A 17,260-nucleotide genomic window follows, 5' to 3' on the forward strand; every position below is an offset into this window, starting at 1 on the left:
GTGGATAGGGTGTCGGCCTGCGGACTGAAGGGTCCCGGGTTTCGGGCTCCATCCCCAGTAGGGGGCGTGCAGGAGGCAGCTGATCAATGATTCTCTCTCATCATTGATGATCCTATCTCTCACCCCCTCTCCCTTCCTCTCTGAAATCAATAAAAAACATATTTTAAAAAAGGGAGCACGTGGCTGCACTGCCCCCCCCCCTTCTCCAGGGGCTTCTCTGGAGTCACCCTGATGCCAGCCAGGGGGTTGGCCGTCCTCCCTGCTTTCAGGGCTATCACTGGCCCCGATGTCCAGCTGGGCCCCTCGGTGGCCATTCTAGACGCGGCCGTCCACCCAGCCCCGTGGCCGGGAGGCTCAGCCACAGCCGCAGAGGACGAGGACGGCGGTGCCAGGAGGCGTGGCCGAGAACAGGCAGGGGGCAGACCGCGGCCCTGCTCCACGCTCGCTCTAGGCCAGGGCGCGGCGGACAAGGGGCACGGCGTGTGACGTGGCCCCAGCAGGATGGGACCACGCTGTCGGTCCTCGCAGGGGAAGAGCAGGACTGGACGGGGAGGCGAGGGACAGGGTCCGAGGCCCCGTGGGTGGACACGAGGAGCTGGAGCCGGTCCTGGGTGACGGGTGGGGCTCACGGCCCTCGGATGGTGTTCCTCGTAGGAGAAGGCGCTGGGGGGACGGGGCACATGGTCCTGGCCTGCAGCCAAGACTCATCCCAGCCCTGCCCGGTCCCGGGGCCTGGCTGTTAGCGGGTGGAGGTGCTGCTGGACAGGTGTGGCTCAGGAAGCCGGGCCCGGGCACAAGCAGGCAGGGCCTGGGGTCGGGCAGAGGGGAGCTGGGGGCGCGGCGGGGGCGCGGCGGGGGACTAACTGAGGGCCCGGAAGGTCAGCAGCGGGGTGACGGACGGCATCAGGACGAACCGGTAGACCATCTTGATATCCTCCTGCGTGAGCGTGTCCACCTGGAAGTGTTTCAGCACCTAGGACAGCGGCCCGGCCCCGAGGGCCCGGTCAGTCCCCGGGCCTGGCCCAGCCCAGCCTTCTCTGCCTCCCCGGCCGCCCTCAAGCCCCGCCCCGCCTGGCCCCGCCCACACCGCCCCGCCTCTCCCCACAAGCCACGCCCCGCCCGGCCCCGCCCACAAAGCCCCGCCCAGGCCCTCACGTGGTGCAGCAGCAGCAGCATCTCCATCTCGGCCAGGCGCCGCCCCAGGCACTGTCGGGGGCCGAAGCCGAAGGCCAGGTGGGGCAGCCTGGCGCCCGAGCCCCGGTGCAGCCAGCGCTGGGGGTGGTAGAGCTCGGGCCTCGCGAACACGGCGGGGTTTCGTCCCAGGTCGTAGAGTTGCACCGTGATCAGCGTCTGCGGGCAGGCGGGAGGGCGGGGTCAGCAGGGGTGAAGGTCCCTGCCTGGTCCGGGGAAGGACCGGGCCTCGCTCACCCCTGCCGGGATGTGGTAGTTCTGCAGCACCAAGTCCGAGTTCACCAGTCGGTCCACAGAGATGCCCACGGGGTACAGCCTGTGGACAGGGGCAGCCAGCAGGCTCGTCAGCGGGACAGGGCCCCTCCTCTCCCGGCACCCAGGGCAGGCTCCCGCCCTCACAGGTCCCTTTGGGACTGGGACCCGCGGCCACGCCCCTCCTGAGCTCAGCCCAAACTGCTCCCCAGCCCCAGTGACGTGCAGTGAGGTCCTGTCCCTGAGAGGCTGAGGGAGGGGGAGGACGAGGGGGAGGGGGCAAAGCTGCCCACAGCCAGGACCTGTGCTTGAGCCCAGGAGTGGTCCAGGTGGCTGGGTGCCCATGAGCGCACCCACCTCAGGGTCTCCTTGAGCGCCGCCCGCAGCAGGGGCAGCTCGGCCGCGGCCCTCTGGGGGTTCTCGGAGATGGTGGCCGCGGCCTGCAGGCTCTCCTGACGCAGCGCCTGCTGCACCTCGGGGTTGCGCGCCAGCTCGAAGAGGGTCATCAGCAGGGGGTAAGCCGTCTGCGGGAGCGGGGAGCGGGCTCAGACCTGGCGCAGGCCTGTGCCTCGGCCCCCGGCCCCCTCCCGGGGCAGGCTCTCAGACCCAGGGGCCGTGCCTGCTGAGAGCACGATGGAGCCCAGGGCTGCACCCTAGAACCCACCTCTGCTTTCCCCGAGCCCCAGCCCCGGGGAGACCGGCCCTGCCACCTCCTCTGGCTCCAGCAGGGCTCCCCTCGCATCTATTTGGGGTGGCGCCGGGAGCCAGGTCCACCTGGGCCCTTCCCATGTGCAGGGACAGGCACCCCCAGCCAGCCTGAGACCTGCAGGAGGGATGAGCTCCTAATCTCATCACCATGGCAATGTGCCCTGCATCTCCGGACACAGGGCAGTGACCTGCCTGCTGCCCCTCTGCTTGTCCATGCTGCGCCCTGTGGTCAATGGGGGCCCTTCTCCGTTACTGGGGGGCCCATGCTCCAGGCAGCCTGCAGGGCGATGAGGCCTGGCACTGAGCCCTGCCTTGCAGAGGCCCTGACCTCTGCCCTTATCTGCCCCCCCTCAGCCTCGCTGCCTCCCCTTGCTGCCTGCTGCACCCGGGACTGCTGCCCTCCGTGCCCCCCCCCCCCCCCCCCCCCGCAGGCCTGGCTAGCTCCTGTGTGGCTGTTCCAATTCAGCCGCAAGTCCCGCCCCCAGGAAGCCTGCTGGAGCCGCCCTGAGGCGCATCCCCCTGGGCTCGCCACGTGAGGGCACTTGGCTTCTGGTCGGGGAGGGTTTTGCTGCCAATCTGTGCCTCAGCATCCCGGGTGCCAGCGGCCTGAGAGGCTGGGGGGGGTTGGGCCTGGAGGCAGGAGGCATTGGCTGCATGCCACGCTCAGGCCCGCCCTGCCCGCCGTGGGGTTGCCATCTGCTCTCTCCTCTAGAGCGGGAGCCCGTGCTGCCCTTCCTGCCGCCGGCTGCCGCCTCCACGGGATCTTTGAGACCAAACGCCATGGTCCCCGGCAGGGCCTGTGTGGCCGGGCGGGGGCTGTGCCCTGGTGCTGGCACCCCGATGGTCTGCACGGGGTCCCCTGCAGGCTGCCGGAGCGGGTCCCTCCAGTGACGCACACCCGCCCTCGAGGTCACTCCGTGTGCCTCCCGCGAGCTCCTCCTTCCCCAAGCGGAGCGCCAGCCCGGGAGGGCGGGCAGCAGACCCGCGGCCCGAGGATGCTTCGGGGAGCCCCGGGGCCCAGGTGCTGTGGGCCAGGGGGGCCGGCCTGACCGTGTCCACGCTGCCGGCCGTGAGGTCGATGGAGCTGGCCTTGATGGCGTCCAGCGTCATGTCGGCGTGCAGGAGCAGCTCGGCCACCACGCCGCTGTAGTGCTGGGGGCGGCCGAGCACCAGCTCCTGGTAGATTTTCTTGATGGAGCTGTTGGCTGTGGGCACAGACAGGGCCCTCCTGCCGTCAGCGAGTCAGCCCTCCGCCCGGCTTCCTGCCGTGGCCCCAGGCCTCTGTGGGCCTCGGTTCTCTTCTCCCCGACTGAGGACCCGGGGGTCCCAGCCATGCAGCCCACCCAGCTCAACCCCCTCCCCCTCTCCCTGTCCCCCTCCCCCAGGCTCACCACTCCCCGCCCCCCCAGCTCACCCCCCTCCTCCGCCCCCGCCCCTGCCTGCCACTCACCCCCCACCCCCCGCTCACCTCCCCGTCCCCCTCCGCCGACCCTGCCCACCCCGCCCGCTCACCCCCACCCCCCCTCACCCCACCCGCTCACCCCCACCCCTCACCCGCCCGCTCACCGTACTGGAAGATGCAGTCCCAGGCCTCGAAGTGCTCCTTCCACACCTGCGGGCTGGTCCAGCGGGACAGGCTCCGGGGCATGAACATGAGCCGCATGGTGGACTCCAGCATGGCCTGCAGCGCGTGGATGAAGTCCAGGCTGGCCCGGCTCGGGCTCTGGCTGAGGAGGCCCAGCCGCTCTCCAAAAAGGACCAAGTTGCTGGCTGTGGGAGGAGGGGCCGCTGAGGGCGCGGCAGCCCAGGGCCTCACCGCGGCCTTCTGCCCCCCCCCCCGGCCCCCTGCCCCTGGCCCCTGCCCCTGGCCTCTGACCCCCGGCCCCCTGCCCCTGGCCCCTGCCCCCCGGCCCCCTGCCCCTGGCCCCTGCCCCCCGGCCCCCTGCCCCTGGCCCCTGCCCCCCGGCCCCCTGCCCCTGGCCCCTGCCCCCCGGCCCCCTGCCCCTGGCCTCTGACCCCCGGCCCCGGCGGCCGGAGCCCCACCTTCCAGGGTGTAGTAGAAGATGCTGGGCTGGATGTCCAGGGTCAGGCTCCCGCGTGCGTTCTGCTGCACCTTCGCCATCAGGGCGCTGCAGAAGTCCCTCGCCACCCTGTCCACCATGGGGACGAACTTCTGGACGGCCTGTGGCGACATCACGTCGGGGTTCAGCCGCAGGCGGTCCAAGCGCCAGGCCGGCCCGTTTCTGTAGAGCAGAGAGCATGCTTCAGGGCAGCCCAAGTCAGCACCCAGCTCTGCCCCATCCTCCTCCTCTCCGCGGGGCACGGGTGGGCGGGGCCGCTGCTGGTGCGAGGGGGGCCTGCCACAGGCTCCCTGTCAGGGGCCCGGGTGCGAGCCCGCGGCGGGGCTGCAGCGGGTGGCCCTCAGGGTGGGCTGTGCCGATCCCCGGCCTGGTCCTGGGGCTGCGCGCTCCCCTCGCCGTGGGCCTGGTGGCTGCCCTGTCCCCTCCGCTCAGCCCTGGGCTGCCCCCCGCCCCCCGCCCCCCGCAGCCGCCGCCCTCACAGCAAGAACACGCCGTGCTTGTGGCCGCGCTGCTGCCGGTGGGCCAGCCAGGGCTCCAGGACCATCCTGCGGGGCTGGCCGCCCTCCGCCTGCTTCAGCTTCTCCACGTCCTCGGGCAGCGTCACGCACACCATGTGCCTCCCTCCCACGTCGTACCTGGGACAGAGGCAGAGCCCGTGTGGGCCGCGTCCCCGCTCCACGCGGAGACCTCCCCTCCCCTCCCCTCCCCTCCCCGGGGCTCCGGGGGCAGCCCTCCCGCGGTCCCCCCTCGACTGCAGGACGAGCCCACCTTCCGAGGCGCAGAGCCCCAGGCGGGGTGTGGGGGCGGGGTGTCGGGGTGGGTGTGGGGGGCGGCTCACCTGAAGATGGGCCCCAGCTCCTGGAAGGCGTCCTGCATCTGCAGGTGCAGGTCCTCCGAGCCCTCCCTCCAGACGCGCAGCACCCGCAGCCACCTGCTGCCCGGGCACCGGGGCATGGCCTCGAAGGGCAGCGCCGCCCGGGGAGCCGCAGCCGCGCTGGTGGCCAGTGCCCGCGCCAGGCGCAGGGGCTGCTGGGACCCTGCCATCACCATGGCCGCCCTGGCCCGGAATGCCATGCCGGCTCCCTCCGGCCCTCGCCCAGCCCTCTTATCTCGCTCAGAGGCCTGACTGGCGGGCCGATGGCGTCATGGGAGAAAGTGTCCCTGGACCAGGCCAGGATGCCCGGGAAGGGGTCAGGGCTGGGGGGTCCCCCAAAGGAGAGGGATGAGGTGGGTGGGCGCCTTGTCCCGGGTCCATGCGGCCTGCTGTGGGCTGGTGGGTGTCCCGGGCAGGTGCGGGGTCGGGCTGGGGGCTGGATCAGGCTGGGCTAGACCAGGCCTGGTTCCCCCCCCCCCCCCACTTGCCTTGAAGGGAGCAAGATGGATGGGCTCCTTATCTTATCAGATGAGAGCGGGGCCTTGGGTATTTTTATCTCCTTTCAGGGCGGTGGGGCTGTGTTCCTTCCCTTTACCACGTGCATGTGGCTGACGCGGCTGCAGGGAGTGGAGACAGATGCTGGCCAGGGTCCCACCCCGGGCGTTAGGGAACCCAAAGGCGGAATTGGGGTGGCAACAGGCACCAGGGACCTGTCTGGCTGGTCCAGCCGAGTGAGTGCCCAGGAGATGAGGGTCACTCCTGAGGCGGAGAGATGAGACACAGCTTGCCTTGGTCGTGCCCGCCCCAGGACTGTGCCCGGTGCCCACACCTGCTTGCTCACCCTGAAGCGGGCTCTCAGGGGCCCAGGCCGCGGGGGGCGGATGGAGTGGCGGTGGGCTCCCCACTCTCCTGGGGTCATCCCAGCAGGCGCACCGGGAGCTGACCTGGGCGGGGTACCGTGGCTGTGTCCATGCTGCCTTCGCAGCGCCGGGCAGCGTTCCCACGAAGTGGGTCTCGCCATCGCTGTTCCCATTTTCAGACAAGGAGACTGAGGCCTAGGGCTTCTGTGACCTCCCAAGGTTCCCTGGCACGTCAGGGTCCCCAGAGCTGTGCCTACCAGCCTGACCCTGATTTGGGGCTGGAGCTGGGGCCACGGGGCCTCGGCTCAGGCTCTGGAGGCAGGACGGAGGGCGTGTGTGGGTTTAGCTGGGAGGGCCACGTTCCCAGTGCTGTTTTCTTATTTTTTTCCTAAATATATTTTTACTAGAGGCATGGTGCATGAAATCTGTGTACGGGTAGGGTCCCTAGGTCTGGCCGGCGACCAGGGCTGATCTGTGGGGTGACTGGTGGGCGATCAGGGGGCCCCCCACTGGCACCCGCCTTGGCTGGCCTGGGCCTGTGGGCTGGGGGTAGCTCCTGCATTGAGCATCTGCCCCCTGGTGGTCAGTACATGTCATAGTGACTGGTCATTCCACCATTTGGTCGATTTGCATATTAGGCTTTTATTATTCTAGACTGATTTCAGAGAGGAAGGGAGAGAGAGGTAGAAACATCATTGATGAGGGAGAATCATGGGTCGGCTGCCTCCTGCACACCCCACACTGGAGATCGAGCCCCACAACGCGGGCCTGTGCCCTGACCGGGAATCGAACCGTGACCTCCTGGTTCATAGGTCGACGCTCAACCACTGAGCCCCACCGGCCAGGCCCAGCGTGTTCCCTCCGTTCCCTGCTCCTGAGCCGCCCCAAGGACTCTTCCTCTGGGCGATGAGTCAGGCCTCGCCAAGGCCCCTTCAGACGTGGAGACGGATGGGGTACCTCAGCGCCCCGTGGTGACGGCCGTCCTTGGGCAGGGACGCAGGGCGTGCGGCCCGACCTTGGCCAGCAGGTGCACCAGCCCAGCCCCCGCCGGATGCCTCTTCTGCTGCCCGCCCTGTCCGCGTGCCCTCCTCCCACACCCTCTGGTCTCCTGCTCTGTTCTTGGGGCTTTGGGGGATGTGGACATTGCCCCCCTTGGGTATCCCCACACACTGAGCCCCGGGAGGGCTGGGCCAGAGCCTGTGCCTCGCCCGCAGGAGCCGTGGAGACAGCGCAGCCTGAGGCGCCAGCGGCGGGGCCCAAGGCCAGCCCTGAGGCCGGCAGCCGGTCCCAGCAGAGCGCCCTGGCGACACCTCACACTGATCGCACAGGTGAGGGCTCGGCGCGCCCGGCCCGGTCACCACTGTGCCCCCCACCAGACCAGACCCACTGCGGCCTCGTGGGCAGGAATCCGGGGGCGCCCGCCTCAGAGCTGCGGGTTCGCGTGTCAGCCAGCACTATGGCGGCATCAGTGCACATCGTATGAGGGAACTGAATCCACGTTAAACTTGCCCGTGTTACAGGACGGCTGCATCTCAGTAGAGCTGGAAAGCAGGTTTCTGACATGAGTGAAAAAAGAAAGAAATTCTTTTTTAAAATATTGTTTGAAGTATTACCTATGTCTCCTTTTCCCCCATTGACTCCTCCCCTCTTTTTTTTTTTAACATTTTTTATTGATTTTAGAGAGGAAGAGAGAGAGAGAGAGAGAGAGGAGAGAGAGAGAGAGAGAGAGAGAGAGAGAGAGAGAGAGAGAGAAACACCAATGATGAGAATTTTGCATCAGCTGCCTCCTGCACGGCCCACACTGGGGATCGAGCCTGCAACCCAGGCCTGTGCCCTGACTGGGAACTGAATTGTGACCTCCTGGTTCATAGGTTGTCACTCAACCACTGAGCCACACCGGCCAGGCTAATGTGGTTTTAAGAAAAAATAAAAATTTACATAATTGGTATTCTGAATACCAAGTACTAATAAAATCAATAATACTAATCAAATAGTAAAAATTTTGAATTTTATTCTTCATCATTACATTGTGTGATGCCAGTTTTAAATGCAAAGCATTGAGCTCACATGAGGCCCCACCAAGATCACAGAATGTGTCCAGGCAAATGCATTCTGTTCTCACCAGAACAGTGGAAAGACCTGGAGATGGATAGTGAGAGAGTTGTAATTGTGGTAAAATACATGTAACAGAGAGAGGCAGACAGACAGAAACAGAGAGAGAGACAGAGAGAGAGAGAGGCGAGACAGATGGAGAGAGACAGACAGATGGAGAGATGGAGGGAGGGCCCCTGCTCGCTGGGGCTGCAGACCCTGAGCCAGCGTGATTTTCTCCAAATCCGCGAGGCAGCCCGGCTGGAAGGTGCTGGGATTTCCAGCTCCCTGGCTCGCTGGTCAAACTATATAAAGGCCTCCCCAGGCCCCCGGGGGTGGGGGCAGGGTTCCCAGCTCGAATGTGATGACGGTCATTTGGCCCAAAGAAAAGAGCCCGGAGAAGCCAGCTCCTTCCCCGTCAGCACCGGCGCCTTCCCCGTCAGCACCGGGTGGCCGTCCGTGCGGACTGTCTGGTGGCCGAGGGGGTGTGGGTGCTTCCAGGGGAAGTGCCAGTGGCTCTGGCTCAAGAGCCGCGCTCAGGCCTGTGTGCGTGTGGGCGCGTGCACCTGCGCACGTGTGGTGTGAACGTGTGATGTGGTGCTGTCGTCTGTTGTCCCAACCCCCAGGAGCCGGCACCGTGGCAGTTCCGCAGAGAGAAACAGCAGCTCACAGAGTCCCTCCGCGGCCAGGACTTGCACGCAGCCTCCAGGGTCCGAGCCTCTGCTCTTCCCTCCACGCGCTGCAGGGACAGCCTGCCGGGCGCTCCGCTCAGAAACGAGGGGGTCCCTGTGCGAGCAGAGGAGCGCATGCTGAGCGAGAAGTGCGCTTTGTAGGGACACGCAGACGGCGGCATGGAGAGGCCCTGGGACGGAACAGACAGAGCAACAGGAGAGAAGCGCGAGGCACCGTGGCCAGCAGGAGAGACACAGCCGTGTTAAGTGGAGCAAGAAGCACGAGGCTAGAAGACCTCCGGGAGGGAACACGGAATTCAGACGTTTCGGGGTCACGAAGGGCGGTCAGCTCACCACACGCAGAAGAAACACTAAACGCGCATCGGCGGAGGGAAAAGGATCCCAGATGAAGGGAGGAAATGAAGTAAGAATAAAGGGCGCCAAAGCAGAAGGCAGATCAAACTAGTAAACGTTGGCCGCTGTAAATGACATCTTGTGGGATTGAAACATACTCACAATAACATAATTAACAAAACAAAACCGTTGTCACCGAGAACTTACACATCTGGGACCCAAACACTTACCGGAGCCCCGGCAAAAACATGCCCCGCCCACATCCTGCTGCGCCCACTGCCACCTGGTGGCAGCGCACAGTAACTGCAAGAAGCTGTCGGAGGAGAGATTAAAGGTGTAGCCCCAAACCTAGGTACCAGGAAACAGGGCAGCTGGCATCAAGTTGTTCAGTCAGTGTCTGTCGGATGAATAGGTCATTGCTATGTTCTCCGCCTGTATTTATTTTTAAGAAAAATAATATTAAAATACAGAGTGACATCTGTGCATTATAAAGAATTCAGTAAAACAAGCTGAAACCCCAAAGATGGAAGTAAAAAAACAACCCCAATCCCAGCAGCCAGAAGAGCCAACACCATCGGGTGAACTTCATTTTGGACAAATTAGCATGCAACACGCACAGAGAAGCCTGGGCGAGGCACCGGTGGGCAGAGATACTGTTATAAAACCATCACAATCACATTTCAGATGCAACTTTAAATTTAATTTTACGTGAATTTCACAAAAGAAAAAGAGAAGTTGATGGAATTGCTGAATTCATAGAAATATTTCCTCTAGACAAGAGATACTTCCCCTAAAATATCCGTTCGAGATAAAAAAACAAACAAACCTGTGAGAACATCAAATGTTGAAGTCATTATGATTTTTCCCAAGGACGTATTTTCATTTCTGTTCGTCTAGACCAGTGGTCGGCAAACTGCGGCTCGCGAGCTGCGGTTTGCCGCTCTGTTGACTAATGAGTTTGCCGACCACTGACCTAGACTCTCGATTCCAATAATTACAGGCTGTTGTTCCTGGTGGTTAAGCCCTAGACCGACTTCTTGCTGCGGAAGAGGAGTTCGTTGGCCCAGCCACACGGGCACGAACAGGCGGTTCTGAAGGTACTGAAGCCCTTCGGTACCGGTACCGTTAGTAACTGTCAGCCCGGACGCTCCCCAGGGCTCCCCTCCCACCGCCAGGACCGGCCCCGCCCCGCCTCCCGGACCCAGCGCCGCGGGGAAGGGACTCTGGTCCCCAGGCGCCTTCACAGGCACCGCTCCGCCCAGCAGCTCAGCGTCCGTGTTTCTCACAACGGCCTCCGGGGCGCTGTTTGCAGAAAGGGTTCCGTGGGAACCCCGCTCACGGTCGCCCTCAGGCCCTTGGAGCGCACAGGCTGGGACTTCGGAGACGGAGGCCTTTCCCCAGACCCGGCAGCTCCTGGGGAAGCCCAGGCCCGTCTGGTCCCGGTGTCCTGACCGCATCCTAACGGGCAGCACCAGGCCTGCGGTGTGGACGGCTCCGAGCAGCTCCGAGCCGGAGGCGGGCAGGTGCTGGGGCCCAGGCTCAGGCGGAGGCGGCAGGCGGGGCCCGGGCTCAGCACCCAGTCCTGCGGCAGGTGCCCCCGATCCTGAGCGGTGTTCCCTCCCTCCCTCCCGGGGTCACTGAGCACCGGTCTGTGCCAGGGGCTGGGGCACAAAGGCAGAGCTCGCACCCCAAGACCTCAGCCCGGGAGAGCATCATCGAGAAAACGGCTGTGACCTTGGGGGGTGCAGGGGGCGCCCCGAGGGACTCACAGCCAGCTGGGCCCTTCCAGGCGGAGGGAACTGCATGTGCGAAGGCAGGGAGGCAGGAACCGGCCGCTGGTCTGGGGGCTGCGGGAGGGCGAGGGAGCCCAGGCCCAGGAGACCTGCTGGGTGAGGCTGGGGTCCCAGCACCCACTCCCGGACCCTCTGCCCCGGACCTCCTGGGCTCCCGGCTGCCTGCCCCAAAGGAGGCTGTGAGGCGGGAGGGATGGGGAAGGAGGGCCAGCTGTGTGTGTTTTGGGGTGGCCTCCCAGAAACCGGCCCCTCCTCCTCCGGCACCATGGCAACCAGGTGGCCGCTGGGGGGCGCCTGTGAGCTGGGCGGAGTGGAGGGGGCGGGGGGAGGGCCCTCTGCTCCCCTCTCTGAGCCTCAGTCTTGGCGTCTGGAATACGGGCACCACCACCCAGGGGGGCTCCTGTCACCCCAGGGGCTCCGGGAAGCGGAGGCCGGCGGGGAGGGCGGGGCTGGGGGCTGCACCATCCCGCAGCTGGGGCCCGGCCGGGGCGGGGAGTCCCCGAGCCACGTGGCCTGCGCTTCCGCCCCGCAGCTGCGCTGTCCCTGCGGGAGCCGGGAGCCGGGAGCGGGGAGCCGGGAGCCGGGAGCCGGGAGCGGGGCAGGGCCGAGGCAGACTCAGGGCCGGAGCTCCCGGGAGCCTGCAGGGCGAGGTCTGGGGTCCCCTGCTGTCCCCAGAGCCCGGCCAACGCCCCAAAAGAGGGGCCAGAGGGCTGTCCTGGGGCTGCGGCTCCGAGGAGGCAGACGGGCCTCAGCCCCCGGGACACGCGCTGTGGCCGCTCTGGGGCCGGAACCTGACCTCAGGGCGTCCCGGGCCGGGTCCCTCCGAGGGCGCCAGGGGAGGGCTCCCTGCCTCCCCGCCCCGGGGCTCCGGGGCTCCTGGTGCCTGGCCGCACCCCTCAGCCTTCACATGGCCGCTCCTCGGTCACGTGCCTTCTGCCTGTTCACGTGCGCACTTCCTGCGGATCACGTGGCCCTGGCCCCTGTTCACGTGACTCACCCCACACCCCTGTGAGGAGCAGCTGTGGCCCATCCCACAGGTGAGGCTACGGCAGCACAGAGAGGGCGAGCGGCTTCCTTGAGGGCACACAGCCTAAAGGCGGAGCTAGAAAGGGAACCAGGGGCTGCCCCAGCCTGAGTCTCCTTGACCTGTGACCTCTGCGTAAGACATGGATTCGGGTGTGCAAACCGGCCAGCTGACCTCCTGCATTCGCCCTGCCTGGTCTGCCCAGTGCCACCTCCACGTCCCTGAGGCCACCCCACCTCCTGGCAGCACCTCTCACCCCGGAGCCCCGCGCAGCGCACAGCACCCTCAGCGCTCCCTGCAGCTCCAGGGACCGCTGAGCCGGGCCGGCCTGTCTCTGTCCCCCAGGTCCTGCCTGCAGCCGGGCCCGCAAACCCCCGTAGACGGAGGGGTGCAGACCCAGGTGGGCCCCCGCCCCTCGGAAATGCCGGAGCGCCGGGTCTGGGCTGACGTGCAGCTCCTGGAGGGCCCGGCCTGCGCAGGCGGCCGCCGGAGGGGACACCATGGGCGCCGCCGGCCCTGCTCGGCCTCCCCTCGCCCCGCGGAAGGGGGTCCAGTGGTTCCCCTCGGGAGGCGGCGGGCGCTGTCGCCCTCTGCCGGCCGCTCCCGTTCCTGCAGAAGGTAGAGCCGCCCCGCCCCAGCCGGTGCCCACGGGCCGGCCCAGCCCCGCTCCATCTCACAGTCAAGCCCGCCGGCCTCCCGCAGCCGGACCGAGCGGAGCTGGACGGGACCCGGGGGCCCTGCCGCTGAGGCGCGTGGCCCCTCAGGAACCCGGAGGCTCCGGGGCCCGGGCACGGTCACCGGCCATGTCGCCGTGCGCCCTGCAGAGAGGCGGCAGGTCAGCGGAGAGCTCCGAGGGGTCAGCGAGCGGACAGCTTTGTGGAGGCAGCGGCCCGGCCTCCTCGCCGCCTCCAGGGGGCGCCCGCACCCCGCGGGGAAGGCAGGTCCCGGCTCCTGGTGGGGGAGGAGAGACCCGGTCCGACCCTTTGCTTCCTTCGGGGGAAACCGAGGCGCAGGGAGCCCGAGGGACGGCTCTGTGTCCCGTGGGCCCCGCGCTGTCCACGCTGGTGACGCCGCACACAGCCCAGCGGTCTCTCCTGCCCCCGCCCGGCCCGACCGGACCCATCCCCTGTCCGGTCCCAGCTGGCGGGGCCGTGCCAGCCCGATCGGACCCATCCCCTGCCCGGTCCCAGCTGGCGGGGCGGTGCCGGCCCGATCGGACCCATCCCCTGCCCGGTCCCAGCTGGCGGGGGCGGTGCCGGCCCGATCGGACCCATCCCCTGTCCGGTCCCAGCTGGCGGGGCGGTGCCGGCCCGATCGGACCCATCCCCTGCCCGGTCCCAGCTGGCGGGGCGGTGCCGCGGAGGGAATGAGCGGGATGCGGGATGCTCGAACCCGAACCGCAGCGGCGCAGGGCCTGCTGGGAGGGCGTGGGGATGGCGGGGTTGCTAAGGCGCTGCTCACGGGGTTTAAAGGTGTTTTTGTTGAGTCCCGGGGGATGGGAGAGCTCTGTGAGGGAGCGGGTCACTGCGGCTGCGCGTGCCACCGAACCGGGACCGAACCGGGACCTCCCGTGGCAGGAAGGCCTGTTTACATGGGAGGTGAGGGCTGTTCTCCCAGTGGGAGCCCCGACATCTTTGGGTCTTTGTCACCGCAGGAGCATGAACGGACCATGCCACTGTCCCCTGGCCTTCTGGAACCTTCTGGAACTTTCTGCGCCCCAGCGCCTGCCCTTCTGGAACCTTCTGCTCCCCAGCGCCTGCCCTTCTGGAACCTTCTGCCCCCCGGCGCCTGCCCTTCTGGAACCTTCTGCCCCCCAGCGCCTGCCCTTCTGGAACCTTCTGCCCCCCAGCGCCTGCCCTTCTGGAACCTTCTGCCCCCCCGGCGCCTGCCCTTCTGGAACCTTCTGCCCCCCAGCGCCTGCCCTTCTGGGACCTTCCGCCCTTGGGGGTGGGAGCAGGCCTTGGCAGGTGAGCGCGGGGCCTTCTGGGAGCGCATCCTGGGGGCGGGGCCTCAGGCCCAGCGGCTCCTGCAGCGCATGCGCAGCTTCTGGAAGGTTCGGCTTCGAGGTTTGGGCGCCACAGGGACAAGGCAGGTGTAAACGGGCCGCCGCTGCTTGGCGGACCGGAGAACCGGGGGCGGGGCGGGGCCCCCCCCAATTTCGGCCCCAGGGTACCCTGGACCGTCCCGACTGCAGGGAAGGGGTGCTCGCTGAGGAACGTTCCGGAAGGAGCCTGGGACTTCACGCTGCAGGGACCTCAGGCTTCCCTGCCCCGGGCTCCGCGATGGCGGGGCGAGTCGAAGGGGCAGGAAGGGGCAGGGAAGAAGGGGGTGCGGGACGGAGCGGGGTGGGGGACGGGTCAGTGCAGGCCCCGGCTGGGCGCTGCGTGGTGGAGTCAGGCCGCGGCGGGCCCTGGGCTGTGCGGCTGAGGAGCAGGAGGGCGGGCCCTGCGTCCATGGCAACGGGCTCTGATGGACACCTGGTGCCGGAGCTGACCGAGCAGTCCTGCTTCTGCCCAGGGCCAGGCGCCGCTGGAGATGACTGTCCTCCTGGCCTTTCTCCTGGCCATGGGCCTGCCGTGGGTGGAGACCAACGTCACCGGGACGGGGAGACAAGGTGGGTCCTGCCGGAACCAGGCCTGGGACCCGGAACCCAGACCCGGCGCAGAGCCGGAACCAGGGCTGGGGACCCACAGCGGGAGGAGGTTCTGTAGGCTGGACCGGGGGCAGTGGTGGGTACAGGGGCAGACGCCAGAGCCCTGGGGTCTCTGTTCTTAGAGCAGCAGAATGTGAGATGCCAGGGGGTGGGGTGGGTGTCCTGGGTAAGGTGTGGGGGTGCATGTCTGGGTCTGAGTCCCTGCTGTGTGTCTGGGTGTGGATGAGGGAGACACACCCTGTGGGCGCGTGAGGGAAGCCACAGCAAAGACCAGGGACTCAGGGCCAGATGCACTGTGGGGCCTGGGAAGGCTGGGACCCCTGGAGGAGGGGGGTGTCCCTGACAGTCTGGAGCGATGTCCCACCGTCTTCTTCCTTTCAGGCGCCATGCAGTGTCACGCCTGCGAGGAATTCTACACTTTGACTTGCACTAAGCCCACCAAATGTGAGCCCGGCAACGTATTCTGTGTGACCGTCGTCGTGAGTAAGTCGCGTTGACCCTGAGCAACACGGGTGCGCGCTGTGAGGTCCATTTACATGGGGAATTTTTTCAGCTGACCGTGTGGTTCACCAGTGCTGACCGGGAGGCCAGCTCCAAGCCCTGGGCGATGGCGCCGGTGGTCCCGGTCCCTGGCTCCCGTGCACCTGTGTGTGGTCACAGAGGCCTGAGCAGCCCTGTGTGGAGGCCTACGCCGCCTGTACATTCCCAGACGGAGGCCCAGACCAGGTCCCAGGCACAGGGACAGGCCAGACGTGGGGCATACGACCCAGTCACACAGCACACAGCCCTCGTCCTGCCCGGAGGACTGCTGCTGTGCCGGGCGCCCTCTCCTCTGGGCCTCTGGGTGGGCTGAGGGCACCAGGAGGCTCCGGGCTGGGCAGACACCACGGACGCAGCGATGGCACTGCTGTCCACTCACGAGGCTCCTGCCTCTCTGTCTGGTTCCCTCCAGGGATGCTGGTGCGTTACTTCTACGTGTCCAGGCAGTGCACTGAGTACTGCCCAGTAATCAAACCCTTCGATGTGCTGCCGCCCTACAAGTCCTATGTCCTCTTAAAGCCGACGCCTTTCCTCTATGCCTCCTGCTGCCGGACGCCGCTGTGCAACACAGACAGCCCGACCATCAACGACACCGAGTGGCACTACTACAGAGAGGCGGGAGGCGCCCACGCCCTGCGCAGCGGCGGTGCCGGGCTGGTGCTGCTCCTGACACTTGCTGCTGTGTCCCTGGGCCTCAGACGGTCCTGAGCGCAGGGCCGCACGGTGGGCCCCTGCATGCTCAGAAGTTGTCCCTCCCGCGGGGGTGGGAGCTGTAGCATTAAACTTGTTTTCCCTTGATGGACATGTGGTCTGACTTCCGAGAGGTGTTGGAATCGGAGGTTGGAAGGGTCCCGGGGCTGGCCCGCAGTCTGCACTCAGCAAGCCCACGCGCTGCTGATGACAGTTGTGTTTACAAAGGGGGAGCCAGCTTGTGGGGGATGGTGATGACTTAGGGACACACATCACCGGCCAGTCAGGATGCAATATGGGAAGTAGGAAGAAAACAGGAGACATTCTGTTCATTCCTATTCACTTTTTAAAAATATGTTTTTATTGATTTTTTAGACCGGAAGTGAGGGAGAGAGAGGTTGACACATGGTTGTGGGTGAAACAGTGACCGGCTGCCTCCTGCACGCCCCCTACTGGTGTCTCTCTGAAATGGAACCTGTCACCTTATGGCCAGCAGCCTCTTTCCTCTCCCACCTTCCTGGGCTGCAGTAAGGAGGGCTGGAGCACCACCGTGGAGAGGAGCGTCCGAGGCTCTGGCCTTTGGGGTTCACAGAGTCAGTGGAAGGGGAAGAATGAATGAGGAGGAAGGACCCCTCGCGTGGAGCGGGCGGCAGCCTGGGGCCCTGTCCTGATGGGGGAGACCTGCAGCTGCTCCTCCTCAGCCCCTCCTCCCAGGTCCCGGAGACAGAGAGCCGTGACTCCTGCACGGACTTGGACTTGACCCCCAGGTTACCAGAGTGGACTCACCAGTTCTCCCGGGCCGCTGTCCTCCCCGAACCTCGGCCAGGTGGACGCATTGGGGCCCACGTTTTGCACTCCTGATTTAAAGGGCACCCGTGCAAAGAGGGCCAAAGGTCAGGCTCCAGTCGTGCACGGAACAAATGCTTCTGCATGGGGACTCAGTGGGGGCGGGGCAGTGGGGGAGCCTTCCAGAAAGAGTCTCTGGCCCCGAAGGAGGCCGGTGCGGCAGGCAGAGGGGTGCTCTGGGCCATCCCTGAGCCACGGAGGAGGCCATGCTGTCACCCCTGAGCCCTGTCTCTGGGGACAGGCGGGAGCCCCTGTGGTGGCCAGCAGTGCCCGTGCTGGAACGCACTTGTAGCCTGTTGGGCCCCTACTGTGTGCTCATCCTTGCCCACAGCCCACTGCTCACGCGTGTCAGCCTGGGGAACAGCCCTGAGGCTGGGGCGGCCCCCGGGGCGGGGCGCTGCCCGGAGGCCCCGAGCAGCAGAGTCAGCCCAGCAGCGGCGTCTCCAGCAGGAGATGGGGTGGGCGAGGGTGGGGGTAGCACTTCCAATGCCTTGACAGTGGAGGATGACCGCAGAGGTAGGGGTGGGGCCCGGTGAGTGTGGCTCAGGGGTTGAGCATCGACCTCGGAACCAGGAGGTCACAGTTGGATTCCCACAGTCAGGCACAAGCCCAGTTTCAGGCTCCATCCCCAG

General features: G+C 66.4%; 2 protein-coding genes across 2 annotated transcripts; one reads left to right on the forward strand and one right to left on the reverse strand.

Annotated features, from left to right (window-relative positions):
- Nucleotides 1-859: 859 nt before the first annotated feature.
- LOC307114088 (cytochrome P450 11B1, mitochondrial-like) lies at nt 860-5,306 on the reverse strand (the record flags this gene model as incomplete). The annotated part of the gene is made up of 9 exons (XM_079796290.1): nt 860-973; nt 1,156-1,350; nt 1,429-1,507; nt 1,801-1,967; nt 3,202-3,356; nt 3,718-3,921; nt 4,195-4,394; nt 4,712-4,867; nt 5,071-5,306. The coding sequence occupies 9 exons, from the start codon at nt 5,304-5,306 to the stop codon at nt 860-862; spliced, it is 1,506 nt and encodes a 501-aa protein (XP_079652416.1).
- Nucleotides 5,307-13,943: 8,637 nt separating this feature from the next.
- LY6K (lymphocyte antigen 6 family member K) lies at nt 13,944-15,890 on the forward strand. The gene is made up of 4 exons (XM_079796503.1): nt 13,944-13,987; nt 14,417-14,513; nt 14,934-15,035; nt 15,505-15,890. Exons 2-4 carry the CDS (start codon nt 14,435-14,437, stop codon nt 15,798-15,800), a joined length of 477 nt encoding a protein of 158 aa, XP_079652629.1. The 5' UTR covers nt 13,944-13,987; nt 14,417-14,434; the 3' UTR covers nt 15,801-15,890.
- Nucleotides 15,891-17,260: the final 1,370 nt, after the last annotated feature.

The sequence above is a fragment of the Cnephaeus nilssonii genome (genome assembly GCF_951640355.1).
Source record: "Cnephaeus nilssonii genome assembly, chromosome: 18".
NCBI lineage: Eukaryota > Metazoa > Chordata > Mammalia > Chiroptera > Vespertilionidae > Cnephaeus > Cnephaeus nilssonii.